The sequence below is a fragment of the Simochromis diagramma genome, unplaced genomic scaffold, assembly GCF_900408965.1.
Source record: "Simochromis diagramma unplaced genomic scaffold, fSimDia1.1 OVJJ01000361.1, whole genome shotgun sequence".
Taxonomy (NCBI): Eukaryota; Metazoa; Chordata; class Actinopteri; order Cichliformes; family Cichlidae; genus Simochromis; species Simochromis diagramma.
Window position 1 is genome coordinate 15,331,660 of NW_024386860.1, and position 13,245 is coordinate 15,344,904.

Below are 13,245 nucleotides of genomic sequence, written 5' to 3' on the forward strand. Positions count from 1 at the left end.
CAAAATAAGAACTTCAAATCCCCTAAAACAACATCACTACAGACTTTCTGAGTTCCATAGCGTGCACCGTCATGATACTACTGGCTAGAAAGGTTTGTATACACACTGTGTAAATCATAAAGATTTATGGCAGGCTAAAAATGGTGTATAAACTTAATACTACACATAAAAGTGGTAGATGGTTCCATCTCCATTAAAAAAGAAATCTACATATGAAAAAAATACAATGAATAGATTTACTCTCCATTGCATCAGTTTTGGGCTTTGGAGATAATTTTATTTGAATATTACATTAATCATTAATTGTTGGATTGTGAACTTTCCCCTGAATTTAAAGTTTCATCTGCTCTGAATCACCAAAAACAGCTTTTCTGTTTATGGAAGAAATGGGTCATAGTCTTATTTAAATGATATTAAATTAATTAAATTGTGAAGTCAAAACCAACTAATCTTCTTCAGCGAGACAGTGGCCAGTATAAGGATTCTGGTTATTTTCCTTTGAATTTCCTGACTTCTGTACAAATGTTTAATTGAATCAGCTGAACTTTTTAAATGTCCCATACATGACTGAAAAACTGCAGTAGCTGAAATAACAGTTACTTCACAAGATTTATTTAAAATCGCTTTAAATGCATAGACATAATCAAAGTAGAATTAATATAACACAAAAAGGGAATGAAAAGAACATTTATAGTATCTTTGAGATGTAGGTTATGTTTTTGTCTGTTTTCCTCACAAAGGGAATTTTAAAACTGTTCTAAAGTTTCTAAAATATTATCAACTGGTTTCTTATTTAGGCTACAAATCTAGTAGCCGCAGAGAGCATTAACATTTATCTTAAATCACATTTCTGGTCACCTGGACCGACATTTTAGACTGCACTAACAAATAAAGGAGATAATTGGGCCTTTAGAGTTTAGACGCACCATTTAAAGTTAAATGGGAATTTTACAGTGGAGTAAAAATGAAACTGGAAATGAAACTAATTTGAGGTCTGAGAATAAACCAAAACTAAGTAAAATTAAGATCTTTTATACAAATACAATGCGATGGCTTTTCAGTTAGCTATTGAGTTAGCTATTCAAGCTGCCCTTAATAGGGTCAACAAGGGATTTAATAAGAAGAGAAAAACGTGTGTAATGTGTAAACACAGGTTAAAGTAGTTGTACTGTGATGTGTCTTTGTGTTTTGACCCTTTACTGCTGTGGTTTTTCCATTATTATGGTTGCACACCTTTCACAGAAAAGTTCTCGTCATAACTTTTCCCATCGTGACTCTGAACCTTATTCAGACTCTATGTAGACAAAACAATCAGGCAACATGCCAGCCTAATGTCACGGCAAAACAAAGCTTAGAGTTTCCATTTTATTTTGCCAGCACTTTTATTGAGGTTTACTTATGATGCACAAGGGGGCTGAATTGGGCACGGCTGTTGATGGATACACTGGAATTTAAACTGTGACCTTTCGGTTTCCAGCAGCCTCTCTAAATCCTAAAGAAACCCTGCAACGCTGGTTTGTTTGATGTGTTTTCACCCCTCGCAGAGCACCTGAAAGGGAAACAAATGATTTCCATTCTAGTTTTAATCATGCATGTGCCAGACTCGGAGTTCAGGCAATTCTTCCACTTCATTGCTTTAATGAAAGATGAATTATTTCTGTGGTTGCATTAAACACCCATCCATATCAGCTGTGTCTCATGACAAACGGTAACTTATGTCTTTGATACCTGGAGGGTGATGAATGCGGGCTAAAATGAATGGTTTCTTGCCAGAACAAGATGCACACGCTCTTTGAAAAAGTGAGGCTTCATCCAAAAGTGGTTCCTAGGATGAAGGGGGAATGTTCGAGGCACTCCAGCAATTTCCTTTGCCAACAAAATTACTGAACTATGAGTTCTTGGCAACTTTATGCACCTAGTGTAATGACACCTCTTTACTTGTCTCATCCTATTAACTTGTCACATACTCTAGTGCACCTTCTCATGTTATTCGCCAAAGTTCACAGTCTGCACACTATATTGTGGACCATTTTAGGTAATATACTGAATGCCCAAAAGGCATGTTACAAGAACTTTGTTATGTGATCCCGAGTTCTTGTTTTTCTTTCATTTAAAAATAATCCAAACCGCTGCACACTAATTACTGAAAAGGACAGAAAGAAACAATATGCTAATCCAGACATACTACCTGGAAAGGGCTTTCTATCCCAGCAGTCTTTGGTAAATATCCCCACCGCGGTGCATAAATAAAACTGCTTACCGGTGTCTTCTGGGGATGCATGCTTGGCGTATTTATTTATTCCAATTGGATCAGTCCTAAAACCTTCATTCCTGCCACAGGCAAAGTGCGAAGAGGTAAACAAGGGCAGCTCAAAGTCTTTGCATATGTCCCCCTTCTGTGCGACTTGATGAATCTGTTGTGAAGGTGAATCTTGGTGGCGTTACGTGCTCAGACTTTAAAACAAATGGCCACTGCATAAATTAAACTTCATGGGTCACAAAAATTCCTTAATCACCAACATCAAGTTATTATTGTTGTAAAATATATAGTGTAGATATGTAGATGCATGGATTTAGATATAAATAGCTGATCTAAACGCCCAGGTTTCCTCCCCATTGTGACTCTCGTGAAAATGGATGTCCCGAGTACGATCATATCAGGCACACAGGTGTGGGTGAGCACAGAAGCCCCACCCACCTGCTGTTCAAACCTTCTGTTTGTAAGTCCAGCAAATCAAATGAAAGATGGCTCCAAGGGAGAGAAGAGGAACTAAAACATCTTGTTTCAGTCCTGTCTTCCTCCCCTCACCCCCAGCCGCTCATGGCAGATGGCTGAGCTTGTTTCTTCCTGTTATTCTGACGTTTTTCTTTCCCCCTGTCACCAAGTGTTTGCTCACGGGGGCTTGTTTGATTGGTGGGGATTTCTCTGTATTGTTGTAAGGTCTTTACATTGCTATATAAAGCACTTTGAGGTGACCACTGTTGGGATTTAGTGCTTTATAAACAAATTGAACTGAACTGAAATTGAATTCAGAGAGAGGGTGAATTAAAGGGCTGCAGCAAGGCTCTGTTTAGGATAAATAAAAATTGTTTTGATCTGTGACTCATGCAAAGTTGTTCTAGTAGATTCCACAAATACAAATCTGGAGCTGGAAATAATCATAACAGGTCCCATTTGGAGAAAGTAGCCTCATATTTAGACTTAATGATCATTTCATGCAAACTTTTATGGATACAGCTGAAGTAGCCAGAAAAATTCAACTTTAGCAGCTATCCAGGAGGTGCAACAGCAACTATATTGTTGATATAATGAGCTGATTTAGCAAAATTCCTCTTATAGGTAAAATATTTGACATCAAGGCCTTATAAACTAGTCATTGGCTGTGGAACAACAAATTAATATTTGATCCAAAAATGCTCCCTTTACTAGCACATGTGGAGGAAAGGTAGTAGCTACTCAGTCAGTCATAAACCACATAAATAACTTTGAACGCCAGTGGTACCTGGGTGTATTAAACATTTAGCTTTAATACTTATTTTCTAAAATTGGATGAAACAAAGTCAACACTTTTTGCTGGACTGCAAGGGATATTGAGCCTGCTAATTATGTTTAGTCTGCTTCATTGACCCTGACTGTGTTCTTTTAGTTTTCATATTTTAATTCATCCAGACTTTGTAGCCACTTTCCCACAGCCTGTTATTTGTTCTTCTCACAGAGCCAGGCCCTGGCCCACTACAAGGGCACCAAACATGCCAAGAAACTAAAAGCCCTGGACGCCCCGAAGAGTAAGCTCAAAGGCTCAGTGGTCACCAAGGAAACTGCCAACCAGGAGATGGCCAAGGGCATCAACACCTCACAGGTCCCCAACAACACTGAGAGGAAAGGTTTGTATTTCCCTGCCTGCATATTCCTAACACAAGACCTTTGTTGCTGTTCTTTATGTAGATGGAGCCCTTCTGTTGGGAATCATCATTAAACCTCCAAGCCTTCCTATTTGGCATTTTTGATTTGCTGCACTCAACTTGTAATCACTTTAGGACCTGGATAGACTCACTGTTGATTATATCAGCCCTGTGTTGGCTGGGTTGGCAATGGGAGGGATGAGGTAGGGCCTAAGTGTGCTTTTTGTGTTATCTAGTGCTGACAGGCAACAACACTTTGTGACAAAACATGTAATGCCCGCTCATTTGCATGAGATGATTCCATTGGTGCAACGTGCTGGGCAACTGGAAATCATTACATGATAATCTGGTAAAAAAAAAAAAGAAAACATCAAGCTCAGGCACTTTGTTACGTGCACACCAGTATTCCTGCTGTTTACCTTGCAATATATTAACCAAAGCTGAAATGACTTGCACCATAACTTTCCACTGCTGTAATATCCTCTCTGATACATTACAAACAGATGTGAGATGTTTGGGCACTTCTAATGGATGAATCTAGACTATAATTTCTGGATTACACCTCACTTCCTGGTACAAAGCACCCTGTTGCTTTTTTTTTGCATCTTCTTCTTCTTCTTTCTACTTGGCATCTGCCCTTATTCCATTTTTAATTCCAATTTTCTGGTTCACATTATTGTGTGCTGACTCTGTGTGTCTTAATATTCATCATGTTGCAGCCAGGTGGCTTTTTAAATCCAGTCATCTTGGCCAGGTGTCTAGAGTCTGGGTCTCTGTGGTATTCGTCTGCTTAAAACATGTTTAAAGGTAAACACAAACTAACTGCAACTTTCAGCGCCTGACAGGAACCAGATGTACAATATATTAAATGGTTTTATCTTCTGTGTCCCATATTGGCCCTGTGGAGGATAACGTTTTTGGCACCTGAAAGCACTGCCGAGGAGCCCTGCCCTCTCTGTCTTCTGAAGCGTAATATTCCTTAAGCTGCCTATTATTATGTCATAAAATTGGCCCAATGAAAGTCTTCCCCTTCAACTGTAACAATAGAAGTTTTTTTAGAGTAATTAGAAACACATTGAGCTATTCTGCTCTGGGATTAGTTTCAACCTTAAACCATGTCTTCTTCCAACGTTCCAAAGTATTTAAATTAGGAGCACATTTCTGGAGTGCATTTTGCATTGTGACCTATACATATGTAGAACCTTATACAGCCCTGACGCCTGAAGTTTAAAGCACCCATGTGACATGTTTTGTGTTTTTCCCAAACAGAGTTAGCCTCGTCACTGCCTCACACATCTGCATTCTAACTTGCAGTTACTTTGAGATACCCTCAAAAAAGAAGCTTCCTCACTGCCCATCATTTTTAGTTACTTGACAGAGTCTGTGGGTTCTCATTCATCGAGGTCATGGTATTCTAAGGAGCTTGGAGGGACAGTGACTGGACTTCTATTTATACCAGGTTTTTATGCCTGGGATTCTCCACCATTTGGTTGTAGAACTGAAGAAGCTTCTCTTCATTTTAAAGAATACTTGAGGTGAAACGTTATATAACAATGTTTGAAAACTGTGTCAATTCTCAGGGGGAATATCCTGTGAATCTGTCTAGGGTTTGGCCCCATGATAGTCTGCGTAAGCTCCAACCCCCTCGTGGCTTTTGAATTGGATAGGTAGTTAAGAAAATGGATGAGTGGAATATCCAACTTGCTCAAATAAGCCGGATAACAATTCTCTTCTGTATCCCCTAAAACAGTATCATAAAAGAGCATTAACAAACAGGCAGTTTAATCTTATATATTTCACATGGTGCACATCATGTGTTAGTCTTTAAGTTATATTAAGAGCTTCACACCTGGCTGCAGTCTGTCTCGTACCCCGCAGAGTTACTTAGCTACTATACAAATGTCAAACCATTAACAGAAGCAATTTGCACTCGAGCTTCCCTGAAGCCAACCCACACTGCAGTCTATCGACATTTACCGTAAGAGAGGGGATGTGATGTGATGTAATGCTAAGTCGAGCTATGACTTTGGAGGTCACACATCTGAAGGGACAGTAGTTATTAAATCTTAAATGCATTTCAGAAATTATGGCTAAATTTATAATACGTATATTATGCGCTAAGTAAATTTACTTTGAGCTAAAAATCTAAGTTTCTCGTGTATTTATGTCACAAAAGAATCGGCGCACTCTGACCAACATAGGAAACATGTTATATCTAATATTCCTAAATATTTAATGCACTGAATGTGTTTTTCCCCCCGGCTGCTGCTGAGAATTACATTTTAATTAAATAGTTATTCACTGTTTACTCTTTTCATGTGAACTGTGGGAAGTTCATATTTAGTGGGAGCTTTGAGCATTCAGGACTCAGCAATTAACCAACTGGATTTGTAAGAAATCAGGTTTTACAGAAGAGTTTTTGTGATTAATAATAATAATGGATTGGAAGTGCTTTACAATACCACTATTCATTCGCTCTCATATTCACACACTGGTGGAGGCAAGCTACAGTTGTAGCCACAGCTGCCCTGGGGCAGACTGACAGAAGCGAGGCTGCCATATCGCGCCATCAGCCCCTCTGGCCAACACCAGTAGGCGGTAGGTGAAGTGTCTTGCCCAAGGACACAACGACCAGGACAGAGAGCCCGGGGATCGATCCGGTTACTGATGCGCTTCCCAACCCCCTGAGCCACGGTCAGGGGGTTACCCTGAAGTTACTTAAGAATACACAATAGCAGATATATATGTTTGAAAATAACGTTTACAAAGTTAAGTTGTGAAGCATCTCCCGTCATCTTTTGCTTCCATCGAATTTTTAAATGTCATCTTGAACGAATCCCACATTAGATAATGAATTCATCAACATGTAATTTTGACAAACATTTCGACTTAATTGCTTGTCATTTTTGTCTCCGCTTTTATTTCATAACACAATTTTTCCTCTTGAGCATTTCTGTCAGTCATTCAGGACAAACATGGCAGCGGCGGTTATGCGAGTTATCTGAGTAAAGCAGCAGACAGAAGCACTAAAGCCCCGTTGATGAAATGTCACAATGAAACGTGTCTTCTGAAATGTAATGGCCACTGAGAAAGAATTAAACTGTAAAATAAACAATATGGAATTTTAAAATAGACACAGCTGGAATCAACATGAAACAATAAATGTTGGACTGAAATAAGACGAGGTTGTCTTTAAACACTGATTAGTTATGTTGTTCTTTTAATTCGACAATAAGATTTAATAGACTGTATCAGCAGACCACTTGTGATTATGGAGCCGTCTTTGGCTCGTGTGATTGTGGAAAAGTTATTATTTATTTATTTTTTGTATTATACACTAGCATCCAAAAGTTTAGACATGCTAATCTGTGCAGTGAGTCCAATCTCTTGACTTTATTTATCATCTCTGTACATGACTCCTCATGTTTATCCAGCTGTAAAAACATGTAACCTAAATTTTACCAATTGTTTTCATATTTTGTCAATTAAAATGTCCATAGCTACCCACGTTCTATTCGTTTTGATATACCTCAACACTGGTGAATCACATGGATGTATACAAATAAATGGCTGGTCCTGAGTCCCTCTAGCTGTGGATTCCTAATCCACAAAAAGAAAATCCAGGGAGGAAAAACAGAGACTTTAACAGTGTGTTTGGACAGAGTTGTGTGCTAATGCTGCTGACTTCCTCTCACGCTTGAACCACAATGAGAAATTAGCAAACAACAGAAAAAAGTAATGTGGTGAGATGTTTCCAGAACAAGCAGAATATTGTTTTTACAGACCTAAAGGTCAATTGCGATGTGCAGCTGAGGAAAACAGAAGAGCTTTGCCTTCAGCATTAGTAGTTCAGTAGTAAATATCGCATTGCAGAGTAGTCTCATGTGGTTAATGATCTTAATTATTTACACCTATTAGTGATGTTGATAGGCTAATTCATACTTAATAGGCTGTATCACCTTCATTATAAGGCCCAAATAAATTTTGTGGCTCCGACATTTTTTTGGTCAAATTGGCTCCAAAAAACAAACAAAAAAGACTTTTTATTGTAAAGTTGCTTTTTGAAGTAAGAGCAGTTTGATCATTTGTAATATTTATCACGTATGCTTGTTGAAGACCACCTTAGCCACATTAGCCCGTTTCCTTGCTGTGCGTTTGTGTCCATCATTGTCTAACATCATCAAAGTCAGTGTTTTTTTTTCTGTGAAGTAGAAAATGACCCTGTAGAAAGTCATTTAGAAGTGGCACATCTGTGATTCATTCTTTCTTGAAAATGAAAAGATGACTTCTAATTTACCTCCTCAATCCCAGTGCAGAGCCCTGCTACACAGCATATCAAACCAATATAACTCAATCTGACTGAAATATTTCCAAAGATACAGTAAGTTAGCTATGCAGCGACGGTGATTGAATATTTTTCTATAAAATCATACAGCCTTTAGTGGAAAAAGCTGATAGATGTGAAGACATTCAGACCTTAAAGGAACAGTTCCTCCTGAAAAGCCATCTGGATTGCTTTGATGTCAGTTTTGCAGATATCTCTGTAATGGTCGCCTTCTCTTGAATAAGATTAAACTAAATATCATTTATGTTGCTGTGCTAAAAGTTGCAACAGTAATAAAACCAAACAAAAAGAAAAAAACAAATTTGAAAAGCTGATACAGTTAAGCCACAAAGTTTGCAGATTTCTGAGGTCTTAATCTCTGCAATGAGCCGTTTCCCCCACCGACCCCAGAGTGAGAACTGCAGTACTATGCAAAAGAAAGTGTGCACGAACAGTCTCATGTTCCCGACACTGAGACACGATGAAAGCATCGATGATGGCTCGCTGACGTGAGTTGTCCTACTAATGTTCGCCAGCTGTACACTTTTTTGTGCTGGCTGAAAAGAAGTGTGCAGCTGGTAGTCATCAGAAAGTTCTTCAAACTTATATATGTTGTGCTTTGAACATCACAAGGCAAACATCCTTCAGTTGCATTATATTTAAGGGAAGAAAGGGATCTCTAAAAACTGGCCAACCGACACTGAAACAATTTAAAGCGCGAAATAGCACTGCACGCCAGAGGGAAAAGCACGTTTTCTTGAGATAAAAAAATAAAAAATAAAAGGCCAAACAACAAAGGTAGGGCTCAGACATTGACCTCCTCCCACTGCACCTGAACTGAGATACTCATCTGTAATGGATTCTACACAGCTCTGACATTAAACTTACACTCGAGCCTGGGGAAAATTGTAAACACATTATACACAGACAGAGACCTCTGGGACCTTAAACAACAAGCTGTCATAACCACACAGACAAATGGCTATTAATCATTTCAATGCCCTTAAAAAAAGAGAGGGGAGAAAAAAACAACAACTATATTTCTATACAGCATCTCACGATCATATCTACAGCTTGTGGGGGTGGTGGTTTGTCACAAGTGGCATGGGGTAATGAATATTAATGTACTCAGATGTCAAAAGAATTAATTGTCGAGGCGGGTAAATGCTGCATTATCTGTAAGGCTGAAGTATTTGATGGTATATCAGGGTCACAAAGCTGGCGCTAATGAAATGCCGAGATCGCAGAAGAGTAATGGCCGTGGTGAGAGTCGGTGGAAAAAGGGAGGCAGAGCTCGGTGCATGTTTGCAGAGTGGGCTTTCAATTAGATTGTTTTGCTCTGTTAACTACAAGTGGAAAAATATATGATTTCCATTATAATTTCAGTACAACAGATCCATGGTGGAAACAATGTAATCTGATTGCTCATTTGTGTTTGGTAGAAATACATCTGATTGCAAGTGTTCTGTAATGAGAGCTCTGCAGTTGGGTGAATATTTGATTAATGCCGAGAGTTTTTTACTGTTTTGTTTTGTTTGCGAATACAATATGAAACTTTTGAAGCTGGTTAAACTTGTCGACTTATACACCGGGTTATTTTTTACAGCACCTGTTCTTCATGTTCCTGCCTGTCGACCACAAACTTTAGATAGGAGGAAAATGAGGAGTCAGAGCTGAAAATCTTCACCCTGCAAGAATTTTCCAAAAAAGGTCCATTTTCAGTTTTCTCCCTCCTTGATATTTCTCTCCTCTGCCCCTATTTCTCGGGATTCCTCTGACCCAGAAATTGATCTCACTGCTCATCTCAAAGGATATCTCAAATCCAAAAATGCATCTCAAGGAGAGAGGAGGCGTGCTGAAGGAGCTATGAGCGTGGATGCATAAAAGACATCACGCACAGCTGGAATATACAAATAATAGTGGGAGGAGGACTCCACGAACAACCTCTGCATTTGTATTCATAAGCTGTTTTTGCCATTAACATCATTTACTGCAAAAATCACACTTTCCTCCCTTCACCTTTGGTGCGCGTGTAGGTGGGTGTTAAAACAAAAATCTGTGATATCCGTCACATTCTGCCATGTTGTGGATTTAATTAAAAATAAGCTGCAGTAGTCTTAACAAAACAACAGATAATGCAGCTGTGGTCCACATCACATTTAATTGACACTGATTTAAACTGACGACACTGCAATAAACGCTCCGCTCTCCTCTTATGTCATCCTGGAACTCCTCTGCTTCTCAAGTGGGCGGGACCAAAAGTGTCAGTGTTTCTGATTGGCCAACATGGTAAGGGACTTCATCCCTGCCTGCTGGTTTTGCGTGAAGTTAACACAAGTTTCAGTTGTGTCATGTGAATTAAGATTTTAGCAGTAAGTAAAAGTAACTAACCCCTTCTACATACAGATGAGGACAAAATAATTAGCCTCCCTATGAAATTTAAATATTTTCCAAAACATTCCTGTTTTTTTTTTTGTTGTTTTTTTTACAGAGCAAGTGATTTTTAACACAACATTTCTAAAAACATAAATTATAGCTGTGTGCACACAATGACAGAATTAGAAAAGAAAAACAAAACATAACATAAATCAGTATTATTAACTTTTTTACTGATCGACACAACAAACCACTGCTGTGATTTAATTGTATATAAACTTCAGGAAGGGTTTGAGCTGTCACTTGGAATAAATCAGTTTAAAAATAAGAAAAAAAATGTTAATTCTCACAAAGCAGGAGATATAGACACAAAGTTATCACAGCGTTTCCAGTTGTTAAGAAGTAAGAAGTATCGTCAATAAATTCAAAGAGAGCCACGCTGTACAGAACAAACCTGGCAGAGGAAGGATGTGAAAAATTTCAAAGATTCTGGAAAGAAAACTAGTGAGAGATGTGTCTAAAGACCCCAGAACAACTGCCAAGACACTAGTGAATGACACAGCCAAGGCAGGGATTGTCATCTTAAAAAAAAAGGAGAATAAGTAGAACCCTGGACCAAGGAAAACTGCACATTTGCAGAAGAGACACCTTCAAGCTATACTAAAGTTTGCTAAGAACAACCTGGAGAAAGGTTATGCAAAATGCATAATGATTATGCATAATGTAAGCCGGTCTTTGGGTGGACAAAACAAGAGCTCTTTGGCCACAGAGACACTGCCAATGTTTGGAGAAAGAAGGGAGAGAAATACAACCCAGAGAACACTTTCGCCTCAGGGAAGCACGGTGGGGGGAATATTACCCTGCAGGGAGGCTTCAGTGCCTCTGTAACACGGTAACCTCATGACGGTGGACAAAATCCTAAAGAAAGACGGAAGTAAATATTCTGAAAGAAAACCTCAAGCAGTCAGTGACCCAAACTGGCTTTGGGTTGTTGTTCTGGTGTCCAACACAACAGCGACCCAAAACATTGTTGACTGACCTGCACAAAGTCCTGACTTTAATCCTTATGAAAGTCTTTGAGTTGAACCGAGGACAAAGAACCATGATATGAAACCATCAAATGTGGAGGAGCTCAGAGATTTGCCAAAGAAGAATGGGCCAGGATTGTTCCGGAGACGTGTGTGAGACGACTGCAGGCTGTTATCCAGCAAAGAAAATAATTCTGTCATCAATCTGTACGCACTAAACCCTGAGAGCATCGGGTTTCTTCATCCTTCAGCATGTAAGAAAATATTCTTTTTAAACACAGTGCAATAATTCAACTGCTAATTTCAAATTAGGTCAGGTTAACCAATGTTTAGATCTTTCTAAAAACTCTAAATATTACACTGAATTACTGTGAAATTGCAAAAGCATGTTTGTATATTTAGTGATTATAATTCATTGGTTTAGCTAAATGTATTTGCAGTTTAGGGATAACATTTTTCAGGCTTTTTGAAAGCCTCTCTAATAACCAGAGCAAGCAAACACCACTTAAAAAAATACATTTCAAAGAACATCAGCCTATCGTTTATGGGTCTGCTTCAAAGTGCGTACTTACATTTATAGCATCTAAATTCTTTACATCATAATGTTACTGTACCTGCGTGCTCTATGAGAAGAATGTGCAACTGGACACTGTAAGATAGCAGATTAGCCAGATGACTCAGCTGCTGCCTGTCAAGTGTGTTTGTGCGCGTCTTTACACCAGCACCAGAGAGAGCAGTGGTAAAGCGAGAAAGGCAACGTGGGAGAGAGAGAGAGAAATGCCCATAGCACAGCCCGCCATCTCTCAGTTCCAGTCCAGTGCCTGAGGAAATGTACCCTGATATTAGCTATTAAAGAGCAGATTGTCAGGGGAGCCATGCCAGCACTGACAGCAGCTGTACAATGAGGCAGGCTGCAGGGAGGCAGGAGGCTAGCTCCACCGCCCTTCCACCCCACCCTGCTCTAGCCTTTGTGCATCCATGTACACGCGCAAGCTCGAAAAAAAAAGCCTCTAACAGACGTCAGAGGCAGCAGCATACCTGATGAGCGTGTGACCAGATTGGCTCCATACCTGCGCAGCGCTGCAAACGTTCTCATTTGTGAGGTTTCTGCACGCCAATGTGTAACCACAGGAACATTCCAATAGAAATTAGATACGGATCATTTGCTTTGGAATGAAACTGGAAAGAGATGAATTCAAATCAATAACGCCTGCTGTGTTTAAGTGTCTGAGATAATCCAGCTTTTTTCCCCTTCGACAAAAACAACAACAAAAAAAAAAAAAAGATGACTGCAAGCACTGACGCACACTTATTTGTAAATGCAAATTTGTCATCTTATCAGTCTTCTGTGCTGGAAATATTCAGCCTTGCTCACTTACTCACTTTGAATACTGACAAGAGGGGAGGAAAAAAATCATGGATGTCAAATGAAATTTGACAGAACTCAAGGGCCATGAGGGATTTATGTCCTTTAAATTGTGACAGCATATAATAAGGCCCAATCATTTTAATTAAAGAGCTTAATCCAGCTTCATTGAGGAAGGTAATCAGATCTCTGGGGAGTCTTGTGACTGCCCGAAAGCTTAAACAGGGCGGAAAGTTTTCCGAGCCACG

The 13,245-nt window shown here is 39.2% G+C and overlaps 1 protein-coding gene across 1 annotated transcript in view; it reads left to right on the forward strand.

The window, feature by feature from the left end:
- Positions 1 to 13,245, forward strand: part of znf385d (zinc finger protein 385D) — a 92,426-nt gene that overhangs the window by 54,489 nt on the left and 24,692 nt on the right. The window contains exon 4 of the mRNA XM_040030747.1: positions 3,717 to 3,885. Coding sequence (XP_039886681.1) covers positions 3,717 to 3,885 — 169 coding nt within the window. The remainder of the gene's footprint in view (positions 1 to 3,716; positions 3,886 to 13,245) is intronic.